The sequence below is a fragment of the Tympanuchus pallidicinctus genome, unplaced genomic scaffold (genome assembly GCF_026119805.1).
Source record: "Tympanuchus pallidicinctus isolate F22 unplaced genomic scaffold, pur_lepc_1.0 scaffold5, whole genome shotgun sequence".
Lineage (NCBI taxonomy): Eukaryota > Metazoa > Chordata > Aves > Galliformes > Phasianidae > Tympanuchus > Tympanuchus pallidicinctus.
Genome location: NW_026294769.1, coordinates 58,907,445 through 58,930,563, shown reverse-complemented (window position 1 = coordinate 58,930,563; position 23,119 = coordinate 58,907,445). Strand labels below are relative to the sequence as shown.

General features: G+C 36.8%; 1 protein-coding gene across 2 annotated transcripts; it reads left to right on the top strand.

Moving 5' to 3' along the window:
• Positions 1-5: 5 nt before the first annotated feature.
• Positions 6-20,562, top strand: EIF3E (eukaryotic translation initiation factor 3 subunit E). Of its 2 annotated transcripts, XM_052704421.1 has the most exons (14): positions 6-122; positions 1,701-1,815; positions 3,376-3,426; positions 4,236-4,353; positions 7,160-7,202; positions 7,641-7,745; positions 8,953-9,078; positions 10,342-10,466; positions 11,199-11,325; positions 12,830-12,931; positions 13,769-13,878; positions 19,284-19,386; positions 19,595-19,729; positions 20,399-20,562. In XM_052704421.1, the coding sequence occupies exons 1-14, from the start codon at positions 33-35 to the stop codon at positions 20,435-20,437; spliced, it is 1,389 nt and encodes a 462-aa protein (XP_052560381.1). In that variant the 5' UTR covers positions 6-32; the 3' UTR covers positions 20,438-20,562. The 2 variants fall into 2 exon arrangements, with proteins under 2 accessions (XP_052560381.1, XP_052560382.1); XM_052704422.1 differs by lacking the exon at positions 3,376-3,426.
• The last annotated feature ends 2,557 nt before the right edge of the window (positions 20,563-23,119 follow it).

Below are 23,119 nucleotides of genomic sequence, written 5' to 3'. Positions count from 1 at the left end.
GTTCGCCCCGCCTCTTTCTTTCCCGCACCAAGATGGCGGAGTACGACCTGACCACGAAGATCGCGCACTTCTTGGACCGACACCTGGTCTTCCCGCTGCTGGAGTTCCTCTCTGTCAAGGAGGTACGCGCGTGCTCTAAGTGCGAGGGAGCCGGCTCTGGAGCGGACGAGCGGCGAGGAACGGTGTATCGGTGTATCGGTGCCGGGTGCCGCCGGTGCCTCTGCCTCGCCGGGGCCCTGTGGGCGCGGCCCGCTCCTGCGCCGGCTCGGGGAGTGCGCTGCGTGGGGAGGAAGCGGGAGGGCGGGAGCTGTGCCTCGCGTGGCCGCTCGCTCTCCGTCGCTCTGTGATGGTGCGGGCCGCTCCCCAGGTATGGCTGTCAGCGGCGCTGGGCCATGGGGCCCGGGCGGCGTTACTTACCGGCCTCTGCGATGAAGCGTTGCCGCTCTGGTTTTATTTCTGCGCTCAGATCAAGTGCAGGACCCGCCGCGTCCCATCCCTCGTTGTTTTTGTGGGTGTGAAGCTGGATCCCCGTGTGAAACCTGGTTGTGCCAGAGGTGCTTCACGCTGGACTTGTGTCAATCAAAATTACTTAAAGTACTTAGTTCCAGTGTCTTAAAAAGGAGACAAAAAGTGCAAGGCTGCCCAAGTTTGGATTTTGAAGTGCGTACTATTATGGGTGCCATAAAAATAAGCTAGCCCAACATGCATGTATGGGACAACATGGCCTGCCGAGTTCTTCTGTCTGGGGTGTGGGTTTGAGTTGGTAACAGTCATCTCCGGGGTGTTTTTTGTGTTTTGGCATTTGTGAACCACTACAGGTTAAGCAGAGATATTATTGCAGTGTGTTATCTTGACTACTCTTCAGTTCAAAGCTGAACTTAACCTCTTAAGTTTTGTGTCTGAGAGATCATGATGCAATGAAGTGTAACGTAGCCTTCATACATGTGCATGTTTGAGTTTTTTGGTAGTTCACATCCTCACCTGAATCTTAAAGACCTAACATTTATAATGCATAGCTCAGTTATTACCAAGACCTTTAAGAAGTTAAACAAACTTAAAGAAAATGACCCAACTACAGAAGCTCAATGCAGCTTGCCTGAGGTGTAGACATATTTTAGATTAAGCTGTGCTACAACTCAAGTTTCATCTTGAGCATCTTTTGAGATTAAACTTGAGTAACTTGAGTCTACACTAGTCAGAATGCACTGTGCAAAGCATTCACTGAACTTTCCCTCAGAGCTGTGCTTCCTTAAGTTCTGGGGCCAGAACAGGTGTGTCTTTTATTTGTTGGTTTGTTTGTTTTAAGTCTTGGTCAGATTTTTCACGTTGGATTCTCTCCGCTTTCTCCATGAAGAATTCATAATTTGCTTTGGCCCACAAAGTAACTCATTTACTTTCATTAGGAATGATCATCTAAAAAGATGACTTGTCTCCTAACTATTCTTTTGAAGTTTCTGCTATTCATAAATAGCAGGAAATTAGCATTGTCTTACTGGTACTAGAAAAACAGAGACGCTTTATGGTAACCCTGCCACTTGACAGAGGTATCAGACCTTGAAAAGTTGAGAGGTTGATGTTTAAAATAATTTCGTTGGACAAAATTCATAAATTGAATGGTAACAATAAAGGTAATTAGGATAATTTGAAATGGTAAATGTTTAGCAGTATTCAAAGAAATCTGCTGATGATTTTTGTTTCAGATATATAATGAAAAAGAACTACTTCAAGGAAAACTGGATCTCCTTAGTGATACCAACATGGTGGATTTTGCTATGGATGTGTACAAAAATCTTTATTCTGATGAAATTCCACATGGTAAGTTGCTCATTTGATAAAGAAATATTTTTATATTTATTTAGCTTATAAATTAATAGCTGGTAGTATTTTTAATGTGGCACTCAAACTTCAGTACTGTTTTCCTTTGATGTTAAGGAAAGAATGCATAATACTGGAACATTGCGTACACCTGGTCTTAATCACTTGTATCTACAGATAAATGCTGCTTCTCTAGAAGGAGAAAGTCCAAATTAAATCATTATAGGCATACGAAAACTAATGCTTAATGTTCTATCATTAGGAAAAATATCTCCTTCTGCATGACTTTTAAAATTTTAAGAAGAAAATATCAGTCTTCCCACATGGCACCTTAGGGGGGAGAAAAATAAGATAACTAACTTTTAGCTTACATTATTTGTTTGTTTTTCCTTTATTTCTTTTCTTTCATTGTATCTTTATTGTGAGCTTTCTTATTCCTGATGCTGTTCTCTGAATAAGCACTTCACCCTGTTTACACACTTTTAGTTCATCTTATGGAGTTGTTCAATTTTTTCTAAACTGCAGTGGGTTTACAGCTTGCCTAGTCTGCAGCTTAGGAGGAAGAAATTCAGGTGTTTTTGCTTATCTGGGTACAGGTTCCAGCTGTTTTGCCTGAGTCTTGCTCATTCCAGATTCTTCAAACTAAAGACTCATAGCCCCTTTTGAAATACGTAGAACTGTTAAGACTTACAGATGATGGATTGAATGTTTTGATCAAATATGTCATATGTTAGCATTGTCTGTTTTTTATAGGTGTATATGCAGTGCTCCATTGGGCTGATAGTGCCAGTTATGAGAAGGTTATGAGAGGTTTTCACTTTTGTCATTCAAGGAACAGTTACAATGATAGCTTCACCTTTCAGTTCCATCAGGTGATCTCAGGGTTGTTAAATTCTCAAAGCTGCAGTTTATTTTTCTTCTCTTGCTCCAGACTTTCTAAACTACTAGAGAAGAATGTTACAGTATCAGTAGCATGCCTTCAAAAGTAATTAGTATCATATTTTTCATCTGATTACAGTGAAGTATTTAAGCAGGTTGTTAAGCTCTTTAGGTTTGAAAGCTCATAGCTGCACCTGAGTTGGATGAACTTGGCCATTGGGAAAACTGCCTTCATAGTGGCCAACAACTTTAATCTTGCTAATGATGTTTGGCTCTGCATGCATTTTGGAAGTATAGGACTTATCTTAGTATGATGACTTATTTGATATTGGCCTTTTTTTCTAAGAACAGGAAGTAGCAGAGCTAATGCTTTCACAAGCAATCTGAACAAACGACTCTTAGGTGGAACTTCCTATGCAAAGATAGCTTACATTTAACAGAATGTATGTATGTGCCATTTCTTTTTACTTGCAGGCTTACTGACTTCATTCAATTTTGCAGTAACTTTTTGCTAAGACCTTACTGTAGCAGAAATTTTCTAAAGTTAGTGTACTTAGATGTCTTGCCTTCCATAATCACCTTATGATTATGCAGCCAGTCACAGGGAAAGGGAAAAACGTTTGTTAGTAAGTTAACTGAATGTTTCTGTTTTTCATCTGTTTCCCTTTTTAAAATCTCAAGATTCTTCTGAAGCTGGAGATAATTTCTCCTTACTGGAATACTTCCTGTCAGGCAAGTCACTTCTGGATTTAGGTTGGGTCACTATAATGGTGTTATCCACTTTGGATATCCTCTACGAAAGAAATCATGAAAGAAAAGTCTGATGGACTCACTGTAATGCTCTGTGCCCTGGTGTGTGACCCTCTCCAGTGGCTTCTGGGTTCTATTATCTCCTAAGATTTGGTCTTGGTTTGTCTTTCTTGGATCCCATATGTTTCTTGGCGTGTATTTCCAGTCCTAAGGTGCTACTGTTTTGGTTTTTTTTTGTTTTGTTTTTAAGCACATGGGCTGGACTTTTATTTGTTTTATTGCACATGGAAGTCTTGGATGGCCACTTTTTCTTACTAATTTCTCATAAAGAGTTCTCAGTTAGCATGTGTAATGTTGTTAAATAGTTTAAAAATAGTTTAAAACCAGTTTTAGAACCTGGTTGGTTAGAGGAAAATCTAATTAGTATCATAGCTTAGGTTTTTTACTTTTTTTTTTTTCCCCAGGTTTATTTGGAATGAGCAAAGTTACTTAAAAAGGTGCTTCTCCTTTAGTGGAAGCCTGAACATACCTTATCTTGAGCCAAGGCTATTTTAGGTATCTGCTCTTGGGTGGTTTGATTAGAACTGTGCACACTATGAGAAACCATATGGTGGAGACTACTTGTTAAGCCAACAAGTTCATAGGTATCTCTGGTTTTGTGACTTCCTTGGAAGATCAAGCTAGGTAGCAATTGGAAGAAAACCTATTTAAATGTGATTACATGTTAGTTTCTGCAAAGACTCGATCTGTATGTGGAATTCTTTTTTTTTTTTTTTTTTTTTTTTTTTAAGCTTTGCGTGAGAAGAGAACAACTGTTGTTGCACAGCTGAAACAGCTTCAAGCTGAAACTGAGCCTATTGTCAAGATGTTTGAGGACCCAGAGACAACAAGGCAAATGCAGTCTACTAGGTAACTTTTAATGTATTTTCCTCATGAGGGCTTGTTGGTATCTTCTTAGGTGTTGATGGTAGGGGTGCTGTCTGTATACCAACTGCAAGGAAAGGTGTTTTTACTTCAACCATTGCAAGCAGTGTTTGTGATGAGGTGATTGAAGTTGCCTTAAGCAGCTTTTTGTTGCTTTTACCTGTTGTACAAAAATCTCCTCAACTAATGTTCAGCTGAACCAAGTGTGGACAAGTGCCAGGTATTATTCAGTACAGCCTGGATTTTTTGGAATTGAAATAAGGTTTGAAAAAAATGAAATTACTTTTTCATAACAGATCATTTATCTTCTTTCCTTTATCTGCCTTCCACAGGAGGCTGTAGAATGCTGTCTTTCCATTTTGAGAAGCTTTATAGTTGAACATCCTTCTGGTGTTGTAGCATATGTTTCTTTCAGGCATGTCCTCTTACTCTCTCCATTCCCTGCCTTGGACAGGTCAACTGAATGTGAGGTTGTGCTAGGAATTGCTTTTTTTAAAAAAAAAAAGATGTGTCCGATTTCTTAATTGATTTGGAGAATAATTAAAGTAGGACGAGAGTCTACATACTGCCTGTAAGGACTGTGAGTTTTATGGTTGAAGTTTAATTAATCCCTGTGAAAAATCAGCTATCACAGTTAAGAAAGTTAACTGCATGACTTTAACAGAAAGGTGGGTGGTATTTACTCAGTGGAAGTTACTGCTGGTTGTCTTTATGTTAGAGCCATTGTTATTATGTTGTGTGTCTAACCCTTGTATGGAAAGCTCATCAGATCCTTTGTTCAGCTTTCCTACTCTAAGATTCGAGTAGCGTGCCACATTAGATGGACCATCTAAGGCTCAACTTCAATTTGTAGGTGAAGCCAGTGCTTAGATCTGTTGTCAGTGAGCTCTATGCATCTCCTGGCATGGAGGATTGTATTAATTCTGGAATTTTCTTAGATGAATGTGAAATGCACAACCTGAAATCCTTTGAGAAGTCTTCCCAAAGGGAACCTGAAATAATTGAGGGAAGAACTTAACTAAGTGCAGATTACCATCCTTTTTCTCCTATTTCCATCCTCGCCCAACTTGCTGAGAAGCTTAGTCGCCCCTTTTGGCCCTTGCAGATGAACAGTGTGCATTTTCTCTACTCAGCATGTTGTTTCCAGGATTTTTAATCTGATGTAGTCTTTATCAATGCAGAAATGGTGAGATGCAATGCATTGGTTCTCAGTGCACACTTGAAACAGGATTTCATTAGAAATTGGTTAGTTTAGCACTTCAGGGAGAAGCTTTATTTTCTCTTTTGATAGTCAGAAAGTACTTAAGCTTTTGCTGGCAAAAGCATGTCAGGGGGTAAGGAAACTCTTGCTGACTTCTGTGAATATGCATGTCAGAATGGTTTCTGCTACTCAGAAATACTATTTTTTTGCTGAAGGTTCTGGTCCCTGTCATTGGACATATTGGTTGAAATGGGTTTGATTGGACTGAAAAGAAGTATCTGTCTAAAGAACACTATTAAATTATGTAAAGATCAATAAGAGACAACTTTGGATTCCTTGATGTATAATCAATGAATATTAAGATGTTTCTAGAGAAATAGTCAACATCCCTTATCCTTGCAGAATCTTCCACTGGAAGAAACTGATGATGCTCTTCCAAATCTTCTGCAAGTCATACTGAGAACTGCAATTCTTAGCTTGTAAAAAAAGGACTTAGTTTTATAAAGCAAGATATGATTTAACTGTGTTCATCAAATGCCATTTAAGAGGCTGTTCAGAACTAGGCTTGAGTCCTTGTGTCTGTCACACCCCATTGAAATATGAGTTCTCAGAAGAAATGAAGTAGAGGGTACCTGCAGGTATGGGAGAACTAGAAGAGAGAAAATGCAACATTCTTACAGTACTTTAATAATATGAACCACCTTGTTGCAATACAGAGGATAGTTGAATACATTTCCAAATAGAAACTGTGTGTATGGATTCAGTGTTGGTGCTTGTTGTCAGATAATTGCAGTACATCACCAGATAAAAACTGGCGTGCTAAAATTTTGTTCTAAGAGCTGATCAGGAACCTTTGCAAATACTAGACAAAAAAAAGCTATTAATAAAATGAACTGCTCAATAATATCACATATCTAAAATCCAGGGGTCATTAATGGAAGACTGGCTGTAGATAAACCTGTTTTTGTATAGAGGACACTTGAATTTCTCTACTGTCATAATAAGAGTGGTTGTTTTTATTATGGATGCTAAATAAAAAGAAATTCAGAAATATGGTTGTATGTAAACGTTTAGAATTTAACAAATGCACTGGTATAAACAATTGTGTCCTGCAGATGCCTCTGTCTGTGGTAGAGGTTTGCTCACTTATTTCCAAGTGTTGACACTGGGTGGAGAATTCCTTTCTAGCTGTTTGACTTGCTTTTTTCCCTCTTGTCTCTTATTAAACTCCCGACTGCTTGGGTAGAGTAATTGCTATGGAATTAGAACAGGACTGAGAAGAGCTCTAAATCAGATATAAATTTTCATACTGAAAGCTGAGAATGCTGTCAAATTGCAAATTTACTTTTTCTTGATGGTAGTTTTTGCTGGTAGCACTCATTTTAAACTGTGTTAATTTTACCACATAAAACTTTCATAATGCTAGGAACGGTTGCTTCACTACTATTGCAGTTACTTTTGTACAGTTTCTGGAGAAGTATTCTGAATTAACACTAGGTGATTCTGATGGTTGAAGGCTGGTGTGCAGGGTGTTGCACGTGGCAATCAGTTTGTTTTGTGAAAACATCAGTTTTTATCTTTTTGTTTTAGGGATGGTCGTATGCTGTTTGACTACTTAGCTGAGAAGCATGGTGTAAGTGTTCTATTGCTATATCTTTTGGAATTCAGTTCTAAACATCTCCACTCTATTTCCCCCACAGCCAACAACTGAACAGCAAAGTACTGCTGATTTGGCTTGTCTGACTTGATTGTAGCTAGTAGAATACTTCAGTAATAGAAATTCTGCCTATTTGAATGTCTTTGAGTGCATACATTTTATACAAACAGAATGCATCCTTGTAACTAGCGTGTGTCTTACTTTGTAAAGCACAACTTCAACTGTTTTTCCCCCAGCATGATCACTAATTCAGTGATGTGGATTAAAGTAGTTTTGCATAGTACTTACTGTTCACAATAACTTTCAGAGATAGTAATGGTTGCTATTGAAGGTTTTCCAAAGCTTCTATTAAAAGGGGTGTGTAAAAACATTTTTTTTTCTTCCTAGTGAGGAAAACACTTTGTTTCTTTTCAGTTTAGACAGGAGTACCTAGATACACTCTACAGGTATGCAAAATTCCAGTATGAATGTGGCAATTACTCTGGAGCTGCAGAATACCTGTACTTCTTCAGGGTTCTGGTAAGTTCTGAATTGTTTACTCTGAGAGCGGTGCTGGAACTGTTTGCCCTGAGGATGCTCCATTCTTGGAGGCATTAAAGGCCAGTTTGGATTTGGCCCTGGGCAGCCTGGTCTGGTGGGTGGTAACCTTGCCTATGGCAGCAGAGATGGAACTGGATGGGCTTGAAGGTTGCTTTGAACCCATGTTGTTCTCATTTTGAACCCGTGTGATTCCATGGAACTTATCCTAAGCTTTGTGAAATGTTGCTAGAGTAAATAGCAATAACTTTTAAAATTGATTGTAAACCATAAGTAACTTTGAGATTAGATCTTAATGAAAATGGAGTTGAGAGTGACAGTGAATTGAATTATCCATCTAAATGTTGATAATAAGGCTGAACTTCTCTGTATGATTTTGTGCTGTGTGTGTGATTCATGGGCTGAGGGAGGAAGTAAGTTAGTTAATAACGATTTGTGGGCAGATGTCCTTAATTCTCAGTGCTTTATTTCTAGGTTTAGCATTATTCTTTTATGTCAAATAATTTCAAAACAGGTACTGTTTTTATGCTGGTAATAGTTTTAATGTATATATTTTTTACTAAGTCTGAAAAGCTTTTCTTCTAAATTCTGTGTGATGACAATCTATGAAGAAGCTATTATAACTGATCTGTGAATAGAATTGGACACAATGACCTAGCAAAACCCAGTCCTGTATAAATCTAACACAGGACTAGCACCTCAGAACTACCCTTCTAGGACACAAGCTTGTTACTGCAAAGCTAGAGTTGGTCTGGGCATTTCTATAATGCAATAAATTGTTGCAGCATTAGCAGAGCTTTAGAGTAGTCACATCATAAGAACTAATACCTGCTATCACAAGTTCTTTGGGAACCTGCTTTCTAAGAGGCTTGTGCTAATGGTTTGGAAACATTTTTTGCATAGTATGAAAAACCTGGAAGTAGTGGCTGAGCATTAGATGACATTTAATTATTATTTCTTAAGTTGAACTGCAGCAGCAGGGAGTCTTTCAGGATTTTCTAGTTTCTACTTCAGAAGTTTTAGTGCTGTCTTTATGTATATAAATTGCTGTATGAAATATATCTAAAGAGAGAATTGTGCATGTTTGACATTCTTTAAGTTAAAAATATTACCAGAAAATATTTTTCTTCTCTTTTTCAGAAGTTAATAATTTTAAAAAATGATTATAACTCTGCTGTTGTTAAAATAGGTTCCAGCAACAGACAGAAATGCTCTGAGTTCACTGTGGGGGAAACTGGCATCTGAAATTCTCATGCAGAATTGGGATGCAGCCATGGAAGACCTCACAAGATTGAAGGAGACGATAGATAACAATGTAAGTACGATCTTGGTCATGTTAGTGAGGTGAGAGGTTAGAGTTTATTAGTTCTCAAATTTTGATATGAATTGCTTGAAATCTCATTAAGAGCCGTTTACTGTGCTTCATTAGAGACAGTTGTGCATTCCTCCAGTGGTGGTGAGAAAGCAAAAGGATGCTGGAAAAGAAAAGGCGAAGGAATATGGAAGCTTTCTTTTTAAATGACCTTTTCTTTTATTGCTTTGGCAAAAAAAAAAAAAAAAAGCGAGAGCTTTTAAGGTGTTTCCAGGAAACCAAACGTGCTTCAAGGATGTATGTGAGAGCATTTGAGAGCATGGTTTCATTATGAGAAGCTGCTACTTAAATTTCAGGGAGTTATACTGTTCCTTTAATATAAGGAAGTAGATGTATGCGTCTAAACTATACTCTGTTCTAAGGAAAATGATATTCTTAAAAAATGCAAGAAAGTTTTTTTTTTATCAGAAACAGGTTTCAGTCAATTTAGCTTCCTTACCATGTGATAGTGAGAGTTCAGGTGGGCACCAGGAACATGAATTGGAAGAACTGGACTGCAGTACTAAATCAAAGCAGCTGACATGATTAAGAACTTATCTTCCTGTCTGCTTGTTGGGCTTCAATGGCTTTATATGAAATAACTTGATGTTCTACTATTCTAAACCAGAATCTTAATAGGAGCTTTGATATTTTTCTTCTCCTCTCAGAATTGTTCTTTATTTTGTGTGGCAGATAAGTAATGTTAATGAGTTTTTTGAAATTTTCTAATTTTTATGAACCTGTATGGCTGTAATAAACTCTAAAATTTGATTTAGTTGTTAAACTCCCATGGCTTTTTGGGTAGAATCGTAGTAGTTAGCTGTTATGATCCCATGAGTGATTATTACTTGTTATATCCATTCATTCACAACGTATTGCTTTCCAGCCCTTTGAATTGCTGTTAATTTTGGAGCAAATCCAGCAATGTATAGACTTGAATTCTTATTTGTGCCATATTAGTTGGTTTAAATGAAGGTTATGTTCCTATTCTGTGGTGCTTCATCACTGCAAAAAGTCTATGGCAAACGTTGTGATGCTTTAGAAAAGAGGATAAGCTAAAAAGGTAGAGAAGCCAAGCAGTGTTCCTTCTTCAGCTGTGGCCTGAAGAACTAGAAACAACTCAGGATCAAAAAGGGATGTAGTAACTTCAAATTAACATGGTGATCTTTTAAGAATTGAAGTCTTAGTATCTTTGTTTAAATCATTGCTGTATTTTTTTTCTTTCAGTCAGTCAGCTCTCCACTGCAGTCTCTTCAGCAAAGAACATGGCTCATCCATTGGTCTTTATTTGTGTTTTTTAATCATCCTAAAGGGAGAGACAATATCATTGACCTCTTTCTCTATCAACCGCAGTAAGTTGTGTTGTGCTGTATTGCTGGGGTTTTTGAATCATTAAAGAAAGATGATTTATGCAGTCTTGTCCAACACCTTGAGTCCACACCCTGAAGCTGTCTCAGAAGTTGTAATTATGCTTGTTTTTTATTTTCTAAGCATGTTTTGGGAGGAGGAGAGGGGGAAAGGGAAAGGTTGTATAACCTGTCCTTTTTCAGGGAGGCAGGTAGTAGAACAGTAAGATCTGGCACTGTTTTTTGTTGTTTTTTTTTTTCCTGGTGTTCTGGGGAATTGAATATTTGTTATATACCACTCCTACTGCATGTTTTAGGGTGGTAGGGGAAGATGATGCCCTTTAGACTTACCTAATTGGATTTGTTAAGATGTATTTGAAAAGGGTTTTTGAGGAAAATCTGAGAAGAATAAAAATGCAAACTGAAACGCTACTGTTGTTTGTGAGAACTAAATTGTTGTGCCTGTATGATACCTACAACAGATTAATGCTGAGAAGTTATCAGCAGTATATGGACTGTTCTTCTGCAGTGCTAACTGCTCTTTCTTTACTATCTGGTGCACTCTACCTGTCCCCAGCTAGAGATCATCAGAGTGTTAACAAATACAAATCATCCTTCTTTATTTGATTAAATGCACACTGCTGGCATATAGTATGAAGGATTTATGAGCTGTCTATCATAAGTGATGTTTTGATGGAGAACTGTTATCTGAACTTTGTGATTATTTTTTTTCTTTAGGTATCTCAATGCAATTCAGACTATGTGCCCTCATATCCTCCGATATCTCACTACTGCAGTCATAACAAATAAGGATGTTCGAAAGCGTAGACAAGTGCTGAAGGACCTCGTCAAGGTTATTCAGCAGGTAAGAACTGAAATCTCTAGTAGTTTCTGTTCCTTTTCACTGAAATCATAACTGGCTTCTAATGTGCTTGTTCTGGGACTGCTTACACATTCAGTGCTGTTTTTGTTTTTTTTTTTCCTCTTATTGAAGTCATTCCTTAAGGAGTAAAATGTGCATATCAAGTTTTACTTTCCCTCTCCCTTGTAAGTGCAGAACATTCAGCAAGATGCTTGACATGGTTTTGAATCGTAGTCTATTTTTTTCAGCCATCACTGCAAGGAGTTTTTTTTTATACAAAAGATACATTTCAAAAGTGGTCTTTGTATGCTGATTTACATTCAGATTTGCATGCCCTTCTTAAATGCTTCTGTTCTCACAGTTTTGAGTAGTCTTAGGATCTTACTGGAGTAACAAAAGGAACAAGATGCTTGGTAGAGATTGTGGGGTTTATTGCAAAGGCTTTTGTCTGAAATCAGCATGCAGTTTGTATACAAGCAGTTAACCTTTAAACACTAATTATACCATACTAGTTCATGTGTTTAATAAAGTGATATTACATAATATGAACTATACAGAGTAGATGAATAATATCAAATTCTGTAATGTTAAATTTTATGGATCTGAAAGTTGTTCATGCAGGATGACTTGTAACTTGTTGGGAGGGGGGGAATGAAGCATTGAATAAAGTGGTTTGTCCGGTGTTAATGGCAGGCTGGTAGTGATAGGCATGTCTGTCCATTCTCTAAACACTACGACATGAAGATTCTGCAAGTATTGAACTGATAGTAGGCAGTTACATGTTCATCTTCGTTAAACTGAAAATATTATCCAAGCTCTTTCACATAATAAGCAGTAATTACTTAAAGTACAGTGGTGTAAAAACTAAATGTTGAACCTAAATAATGAGGTTTATAAATACAGTTCTGGTAAGGAAAAATATTTCATCTACTACTGAAAGAGCCTTTTTAGTAACTTACTGAATCGCTGGTGGTCTTATAAGTACTAAAGCTGGTAGTAACAGATTGAATTTAGCTGTCGTAAAGTGCTTGTTAGAGATATGCCAGAAGGTGTTGTATTTGCATCTTAATTTACACTTACAGATGTGTGTATGTTGTTGTTTCTGCCTTGTGATTGAGTAACTTATGTAATATCAAAATGGAGTACTTTGTATAGAAGTTGCATTATATGTGTAAGCCTTATCTTGTTGTGTATATCGAATGATGGAGGTATTTGGACTTGAAATTGAAACTTAGGAAGAATATCTGTTCTTACCATCTGTTGATAAACTGAAGTGCTTGATAGAAGATGAGTAAAAGTCATGGATGCTTTCTTAACCTGAAGGTTGCAGTCCTAAATGCTAGGACTGAAGTGGCACTTGTGGTTATTTAATGAGACTATTAAAAACATTTATGTGGCTCTTATAAGAGATGTTTTTCCAGTATCTAATTGTTTGAGTAACGTATATAATATTCAAGTGAACTTGTTGCAGTGATTCCTAATAGAGTTGTGTTTCTTATTTTGATAGGAGTCCTACACATACAGGGACCCCATCACAGAATTTGTGGAATGCCTGTATGTTAACTTTGATTTTGATGGTGCACAGAAGAAGTTGAGGGAGTGTGAAACAGTAAGCTCTATAATTCTATTTTTTTCTTTGACTACAGGTCTGTATGAAATTCTCAAAAGTCAGCTAACTTACTTGAAATTTGAACTGAAATTCCACTGCCAGTGTTTTTTTGTTAGCTTTAAGATTATATTTAGTCAGCTCCTAGAACATAAAGTAAGTGATTGTGCTTCTGGCTGAGCTTCAGCTTCTCAGTTAGTGTTAGATTGAAGAAATGGGTGGCTTTAACTTCTGTTCCAAGGAGTGTTGTGCTCTGGGATGGTGACATTGAAAAACACTGTAAAATCAGGGTAGGTAAGTGTATATTCATGTAAAATGTGTAGCTAAAGATAAGCAGTGCTTGGGTTGACTAGTGTAAAAGTTAATGCTTCTCACAGCTGAAAACCGTTGTCAGATCTTAATTTTTTTTTTTTACTTTTGACTGATACTGGTTATCTTAGTAGATAAGAAGGTTAGTAACTCTATTCACTGCTAGGGGCTGGTGATCCTTTTATCTGAACTTAGCATGCACAGTTGTACTGCTGATGAACCTGGCTTGTGTGATAAGACAGAATGAGAAGAATCTCTTGAAGTAAGAGGAGAGTAGTTAAGTTCTGTGTGTTACTGCAGGGGTCTTCAGGTTTTGGTAACCTCAGTTATCAGATTAGTGTGTAATGTAAACTTAGCAATCTGCAGATTCATGAGAAGTCATTTTAAATGCAGACTTCTTCTGTCCATCATGGATTATGCTGAGAACAGTTTTTAATACATTGTTCCATCAATAAATAAGATGAGTGACAAAAAAAATTACTCTTTCCATGATGTTTGTTTTTAGTGTTCCTCTTCTCCTTACGCTTGCAGGTGCTTGTGAATGATTTCTTCCTAGTTGCCTGCCTTGAGGACTTCATTGAGAATGCCCGTCTCTTCATATTTGAGACTTTCTGTCGCATCCATCAGTGTATCAGCATTGGGTAAGAGAGCTCTTTTTATACAGCCGTACGGATAAATCAGTTGCAAGTGAGATCGACAAACAGCATAAACTTTTGTACTAAAGATGTTCAATCATCAAATGTAATGATTTTTTTCATTAACTAAAACCTAATTAGGTAGTTGTCTTTCTAGATGCATAGCTCTAAAGGGATTTGTTTTAATTATAGCAGTCATATTTTAAAGCTACGTGATTTTAATGAAATTTAACACAAATTGTCTTTTCTCCTCCCTTCTCCACCCAGGCAAGCATTCATTTCTGCACACATTGATAAAAAATGATAGTATTAAGTAAATAATAGCAAATACAATAATTGTTTACCTAACCATAGGTCTGTCAATCAATTATGTCTTAACTGCACATCCCTTGAAAATGATTGGAGTTGTACTGCTTTTTTCAATTATATCTTCATTCCTGTGCATTACTGGAATGATCCAGCTATAAGGCAATGATATTCCCATAGGCAAAGATGTCTGCTACTTCCTCAAACTAATATTCTAAAAGCAGACTTTTCCAATACCTTTGTTGTAAAAACTAAGCAAAAAAATGGTGTTATGCATGTTTGAGATCTTGCTGCAGTTGGTGCATGCCTCCATTCTCTGTATGTCCATGTTACTTTAAAATTTTCCTGGAGAATATTGGAGAGATCCCCCAAACAGCAGAAATCAGAGCTGGTAAATCAATCCAATTCAGTGGAGTCTTGTTTTGGAGACCTACTAGCAACAAGTGGTGTTTGTCTGGCCCTCTGAGGAAGCTGTTTAATGCTTCCTGATTTAAGAAATAGAAGAATTTGATTGAAAATTCTTCCAGAACCTTGTAAGCTTATTGAAAGGATGACTTTTTGTTAACATTTCTAGTAGGATAAGCCCCAAAAATTACTTTAATAATGTATCTGGAAAATGATCGTATTTTGTTAGGTGCTTAAAGTAATTAAGTTCAATGCAAAGGTAGAAGGTGATTTTTTTTTTTTTTTTGAGAACTTAACTCTGCTGCAGTGTTTTAAGCATACTTAAAAGGTAGTAAACTGAACTAAACAACGTGAGCAGAGCTTTTTTGTACTTACATCCATGTTTGTAAGGAGACTAATACTTGAATCAAAGTATTACACGAAGGGACTTTGAAATAAGAATTTTGGAATAATGTCTTTGTAAACTAAGCTCTGTAAGGGTGGAGTTTCTGGAATACACGAAACTACATAGGGTCTTGCTATCTCCTGCAAATGATCTTTCTGTGAAGAAGATTCTTCCGTGAAGGCGCACGTTGTTAATGAAGTTAGATGGTTAGATAGTTTTTCTTAAACTAAGTGCTAAATGTCATTCTTAGAAGTTTATTAGACCTCAGATCATAGAAGTGATAAGTAGAGAGCCTAGAAGATGCATTTTAATGCATTGCAGGTGTCTCTGCTGAAAGAAATGATTCATGATAGCAAAAATAGTGAGCTTTGTTTGATGTTTCAAAGTATGTGGCACATTATCCTCTATGGAGCATTTATTGCTTTATGGTTTATACAGTTTTGTACCACACATGATAAAAATATTTTAGTTTGTTCTCGTTGTGTGTTTTGGAAGTAGAGGTAGCAGTGTCTTTATTCCATAATTGCAATGATGTGTTCTGAGGAAAGTAATAAATTGAGTTAGGTGTGGATATTGCTGGCATAATATCGTTTCTGGTGACTTCATGTGGAATCAGTCATCACTAAGGAGATAGTTTGCACTAGGTCATAGTGTTTCAAATGACGGACTCAAGCCTTAAACTTCTGCACAAGTTGTGACAAGCATTAGATTTGGGCTTCTGTGGGGTACATAAGTATTTCTTGGTGCATTCTAGGCTTCATTTGAAGGAACTGGCACATCAGAATGCTCTTATTGAAGTTTGGCTGAGCAGAGTTCTTGCATTTCTCTCTCCATGAGCAATTTCAACTGCTATTTCTGTATATTAAATATATTAAATTACTTATATTAATGTCTTTATTAAATACTAAATAGGAGGCTTATTTGATTTCTCTAACTACATCTGTTAGGCAGCTGATACTTTTTTCCAAAGGACGTAGTTTCCTTATCAGTTGTAATTTTAAATTTATCAGTGCTAAATCATCCTGTAATTAGTTTACTGTTTAAAATACCATGTTTAGCATAGGGTAATAGATTAAATTATTTCAGAATGTGATTTGATTAGTTTTGATATGCCTGTATTTAATCGAAGAGCTCAGTATGCTTTATGCTTCTGTATCTTATCTTTCAGTGCACAGAGCACAACAGGTCTATTTATATATAGAGGCTGTGTGGAAGTTCAGTAACCGTTCTGTTTATGCAGAGGAAAACTTTAAATAGCATTTCTTCCAGCATGAACCAAATAAGTGAGCATCCTGTTAAGACAGAAGGGTGGAAATAATCTGGAGAGCTTTATTTTTATTTTTTTTGAACAGCATGAAACATGATACAGTAGACAGGAGTACTGAATACATGCATATTTAATAGTGCAGTAGAAGAATGGTGTTTGTAACATAGTTATAATTAGGATAAGTCTTCAGTGCATTCAGTTTGGAAGGATTGAAAATGCTTTCTGGCTGTGTTACTTTGCCAGAGGATTATCTCCTCGCGCTGCGCATCCAGGCACTTTAAGGTGGTGTTGGCTGCTTCAGTGTGGCCTGTGAGGGAACTCTGAGCTGGAGCCTAATTGTAGCAAATGCTGAAATTGGGTTGTTTTTTGCCTTAAAAATTTGATTGAAGTCTTAGTATTACTACCAGCATTAAAAAGCCCTTTGTTTTACTGAAAAGTGACTGTTCTGCTGCCTGTTATTTTATATTTAGAATCTTAAGTCAATTTGAATTTCAAAGTTAGAAGTTCAGGTAAGTTTCCTTATATCCTTCTCTGCCCTCTGTTACTTTCATTATGTAACTTTGAAGATTTTTAAGTGCATGTTGGAGGAAGAAAATACCTGTACAGAAGTTGTACAGAGGTGTGCTGTATGCTTGTCCATATAACTATTTTAGCATACTTGCTCAGCTTCTTCAGAGGTAGGCTTATTTTGTAAACTACAGACATGGATAAAGCAATTTATAGCTCTTATTTGTCCCTTCAAGACTAATAGTACATGAGTGTAGAGGATATATATTCCTTCTCATAAGTCATCTTGAGGTTTGAAGCACTTCCTAGGGCTGTGCTTATGTTGGCAAATAGTGGGTGTAAGAGGATTGGATCTACAGAGAAAAATGTGTTGCTCAGGAATTTGCTGGCATCCATACTCCATGTGTTCTGCTTAAAACAAGTTATAATTGGAGTAAACTAGGCTTAAACCCATCATAGTAGTTAAAGTGCACTTTATTCTTTGAGTGCATCTTAACTTTCTATCTAATTGGAAGAATCTAGTTTTCAGTCTGGTTTTGATCATAGTTGTCACTGCAGTCTCCCACAATAGGAAGTAGGAATGATTGGTCTAATTTCTTGTGCAAACATACATGCTAATGAAGACTACTGGGTTAAGAAACCTTATCTTCAGTGGCTCTTGAGAAAGGTACAACTTATCTACTGGATGATGTCAAGCAATTAATTGTTTCTGCTCTGCAGTAGAGCTCTTCCCTACAAGCCTATGTTGCACCTACACCCACTGCAGTGCAGAGGGACTGTAAGTTAAGGAAAAAGTAAAATTTGGGTGCTGTGACTTAGAAGTGACCACTGGAAGTCACTTGATTCAAGTCTGTGCACCCAGTTACAACTTGGTGCAGGAGCCACCTCACGTTATGCTACCCAAATCCTTGGCTACTTGATTCTTGATTGTCTCCATAGCCAAATCGCAAAGGTTGGTAACTTAATCCATGAAGTTGTGGCAGTGGCCGCTTCGTGTGGTCATCTGGAAGAGTTATCAGTAGGATTCTAATAAAATATCTCAAACAGAAAAGTAGGAGAATTCTCCTAGCTTGCTCTCCCCTACTATTCTTTCAGTTCAGAGTTTCTTTGTTTAGTCAAGTACTTAATAGCACAAATTCAAAGACTTGGGGGGAAAAAAAATTGTAGTTTCTTCCTGCTGAGATTTCAGTACCCCTTGCTTATATGCTGATAATTCCACAAAAATTTTACATCTGTGTCTTCTGTTCTTTTGCTTTGTCTGCCATAACTGTAGTTTTGAAGTGCTCTACTGATTAAAAGTTCAGATGAAACAGTAGCAACTATTTTTGGGTTTTACTTACCTTTTCTTTGTAAGATTCCAGGTACCTTGTTGTGTATTTGTTGTTATTTCACTGACTGAGGTCAATATTAAAGTTACTTTGATTTTTCTCCTTGCTTCATTTCATATTCATCTGTGACAGAAATGAAATTGGAAGAAAGTTAAGAGATAAGAGTGTGTAAAAGGAGAGACCATATAAAGAATCAGTAGGCAGTCTAGCTATGTGGACTGGCTAATAATTGATAGAACAGTAATCAGTATAAAATTGCTTTTGGGTTCAGAAAAATGTTTTAGCAAGACCCTGTAAATTGGTGACAAATTGACCTCTTGTGCAACTCCAGTGTAACCAGCTGGGTTTTGGTGATGTCTGCAGCCCTTACCTCATGTTTGTCAACGCAGTCTGGAAGCTGATGGAAGAATGAGTGTTACAAATAAACTCTGGGAGCCAAATGCCAGCAGGAAGCTGGAGGAGTTGGCTGCGAAGCCACAGGAAACAACCATCAGAGGGAATTATTTCTGGATAAGAGTGCCTGTTTCATTAAGCATTTTCCTTTCTCTGTTTTCCTCCTCTGCTAATCACCCTTGAAATTGCAGAATACTGTAGTGTATCTACATTGAATGCATGATGAAGACTCAATGTATTGTGTACCAAGCTGTGTGCTCTTGTGGCCCTTGTTTCTGGAAGTTTAAAGTTCATTGGTAGTTGTGTGACAGTCAAACAGCTTTACTGGTCTAATTACTCTTAAAATGTGTCTGCTGTCTGGGTTTAAAGAAGAGTAAAAGGAATTCAGTTTTTTCCCTTGTAGTAACAGTTGCTGTTTTATGGAGTCTCACCACAACGTAATAGACAATTTTTCAAGGAATTCTTATGTAGGCAAGCTTTAATAGGAATATAAATAAATATATAAGTTAAAGATAAGATATGCAGTAAGCACGTACTTCAAGGAATGAATTCCTTATTCAGAATATTCCAAGCAGTTACAGGATTTTTCCTTTTTAAGGAGGTGAAAAAATATAAGGGGAGGGAAACAAGGATTTTATGTTTTAAAGTTATTTCAATTGAAGGAAAGTAGGTTTCCCAATTATATAAAAACAGTGAAGAAAAGCCTTGTGCTGTGCCATGTTTCGTGTATTGGTTTAATGCGTATTTCACAGGCTCTGAGTATATTTATCAACATGAGAGAGGCCATATTTGATCTTCTGATAAGCCTGTTATCTTCTAGTATGTTGGCAGATAAATTAAATATGACACCTGAGGAAGCAGAAAGATGGATCGTCAATCTAATTCGAAATGCACGATTAGATGCCAAACTGGATTCAAAGCTGGTAAGACTGCATGCATGGATCCAAGTGATTTCTTACCTAGAAGTAGTGTGTTCCACTTCATTTTTCTTTGCCCACAAACTACAGTAAGCTTCACTGCTGTGTTTTGGCTCTGTGTAAGAGAGAGCTTTTGTAGAAGCTCTGAAAGCAGAGCATTAAAATAAAGGCTTATGTACTACTGTTAAATTTCCTTATTTTTATTGCATTTTAGGGCCATGTAGTTATGGGCAACAATGCAGTGTCACCTTATCAGCAAGTGATTGAGAAGACCAAAAGCCTGTCTTTTCGTAGCCAAATGTTGGCTATGAACATTGAGAAGAAATTGAATCAGAGTGGTAGATCAGAGGTCAGTATGAGTTGTATTTTTCAGAATCTGTTTGTTTGTTTGTTTTCTTGAACGTGAATGATGTTAAAAGTGTAATTCTAGCCTGTTCCTTAGTTCCTCAGGCGTGCTCAATTCTAGTTCTGGTGCCAAAAGTGAACCAACTGATAAAATTGACAAATGTTTATTTTTTTACAGCAGTTCTTGTTTTCTTCTCTTGTTTCCTCTCACTACAAAACAGAAAAAAAGAATGCCTAATTATTTGTTTCAATCATTTGATTGTTCTTTTTTTTAAATGGTCCCTTTCACCATCCAAAAACACCTTTTAAGGAGTGACATGTATGAAAATAGCTAGTATCTTTTCTGAGTGAATTATACTTGAATTACTCTGAATATTAACACCAAGTTAAATCACCCTCTCCATCACACATTGGTGCTCTTTGACAATACTGGGTTGTAAGTCAGTGTTCCTCTGACGGTGTCATTTGTGATACAAGTATTTGTGGGTAAGTATTATTAGAAGAAAAATGAACAGGGTTGCAGACTCAGGAGTAGAAAATATGTTGGTCAGCAACCAGTGAAAAAGGGGAAGTTAGCAAGTTGATTCTGTTAGATGGAAGTTGTATGAAACTTAATAGGAGAAGAAATGAGTATTGCATATTTTTGACTGATGCTTATTTTGTTTGTTTTTAGGCACCTAACTGGGCTACTCAAGACTCTGGATTCTATTGATACAGTTCTGTAGCGGGAAAATTATCAGTTTTCATTTGAATAAAAAGCGTATGATAAGTATGTCTAACTTGGAGAAGACAATTGTTTCATCTTAAAATCATTTGAATAAAATTGGCTACTTTTAACTACCTGTGTTATCTCCAATTTGTATAGATTAGTACTATAATTATATTGTACTGGGGCTTGTTAGTATAATGGTATTCTGGAACATTTTAGATCAGTTTGCAGGATTTTAAACGTCACTTCTATTTTTACTTGCCTTGTACCAAGGGATGTTATGGCTTTTAGAACCATCTGAGTTTATAAGCAGGGAATTTTATATGCAGCTATTTTCTTCTGCAAAAGTTGCATTTCAAGAAAATGGAAAGCACACAGTATGAACAAATGCATCCCTAATAGCCAGATCAGAATTGTTTTTTCTGTACTTCCGCATTTGTCATAGAAGCTTGTCATTAGTAATGCATTTCTAACATACATCTCCTGGCAAAACCTAGCATAGTCCATATGTAAGCAGTTTGGATGGGCATTGTGCTTCAGAATTATAGATTGTTCCTGTTTTCTTGTCTGGTTTTGGAGATTCTTTCTAGAGTGGCACTTTTTCAGCAGAAAAGCCTTTCTAAAGGTGTGGATAACGAGCTTGGTAGGTTGAAAACTTTTATTTTTGGAAGACAAAATTCTGAAGATTCATAAAGCAACCAATAAACTAAATTCTGTATTGTTTGACTGTTGTAACTTTTAAAATCTATTTTAACATGGTTTTCTTCAGCCATCATTTCAGTGATTTTTTTGTTGTTGTTGTTTTGTTTTTCTTCCTTAGCATCTCTTTTTCTGCAGAATATAACATAACACCTCCCAGGTCAGATCCCTAGAAAGTATCCTGGGTTTTCTGTGAAGTACAGACTGATTGGTCAGAGCAAGCATTGGAAAGGAAAAGATGGCATCTGCACAATTTCACTTTTAAGATTGGGGGTGGGGACGTAACTCCCTTTTACTGTATCCCAGTCACATATTAATTTCTTAGCTCTTTTTGTGAAGTTCTGTGAAGTGATGTACTGACATACATGTAGCAAGTTGTTTTAACTCATCCACTCTCTTCCTACAGTATTTTCCCAGCTAGTTTTTTTCATCTTTGTTTAAACTGAAGGACTTACTGGACAGTTAGTATGATGCCAGAGCTGGCAAAAGGTGAGTTGTAGAACTATTTCATGTAAAGAAGGACCTTTGTACCTTGTGACTTGATCATAAGTTCTTAGAAAATATTTAGTTCTGACTTGGAGTGTTTCTGTTGTTTTGCTCTTCTCTGTAACAACATGTTCATCTCCTTGCATAAGAATAACTTATGAAAAGTATTAAATACCTAATTTGGCATAAAGTATCAAGTAATGTGAAAGATACTGTAATAGACTAGGAGTATAGTGCTTTTAAATCAGCTTGAAGTCTAAGTTGGCTCACTTGTTTTGTGTTGTTTTGTTTTGTTTTTTTTTTTTTTAAACTACTCATATCCTATCAGTGATGGCTTTGTCATTGCTTGAAGTTCTGTTTCTCAGTGCTGCTTCTAAGGAAGGATTGGCTAGTACAGCTTTTCTTGTGCAAAAAAATTTGTTTTCAAGGTGATTTTATCTTACTTAAACACCAGTATTTTGGCACTGATAGCATACTGAGGGCATGTCTACAGAAGTGTTGAATGCTCAGTAATGTGCAAGTTTAGCCTTCATGTGACTGATTCATCAAAAATGGCATCCAGACTGCCTCATTAATCAATTTCTATATTGCATTATGCAATGAAAAGAGAATCTGAATTGTTAGTAACAGTGAAAAGAAATTCCTTTTCTTTCCCAAACTTCTACAAATGTAATATTAAACTTCTATAAGACACTTAATGTCTGTCATCTGTTATCCAAAAAACAAAGTCGTAGGAGCAGATTTTTCCATGAAAATAGCAGGTATCTCTTTAAATGTGGTTAAAATTCAAGGCAGATATTTTTTTCCCTCTGTCTAATCACATACAGTTTGCTGTACCAACCTTGGAGGTAGTGAGAAATCCACCTGCTGGAGTGCAAGGTTGTAATTCGGAATAAGTGAAGCAGGCTAGAAGAATTGACTGATGGGAGTTGTCTGAGTTTTGGCAAAGCAAAGTGTGAAGTCCTGTGTCTGGGATGGAACAACCCTAGTATAAGGCAGATACTGATCTTGTGCAAGTCCAGTGGGGATTACCACCAAAAGAGTGAGGAGTCAAGAGCACGTGATATAAAACCTCCATCTGAGGGAACTGCATGTTCCTTAAGTAGAGCAGGCAAAGAACAGATTTCATTGCCGTCTTCGTTGGTACGTAATTGGAGACTTCAAGCTAGAACTTCTTTGAAAGTCACTTGGTGTAGAATAAGAAGAAACAGTTGGAAGTAAATTGTAATTGGAAAATTCCAATTAGATTTAAAAAGTAATTTTTTTTTTTTTTTTCAAGCACAGGAACCAGTCATCCAGAGAGACTGAGGAATGTTTACCCTTAGAAATGCTCAACTGAGTATGTGAGCATTGTGATAAAGTTACAACTTTGAGCAAGGAGTTGAACTCAATGAATCCCAGGGGTTCTTTTCAATCTAAATCATTTTGTTGTAATATGTCAGATGTATTAATATGCGTACTAATAACTCTAAAACATACTTCATCTTTAATTCAGCGGAG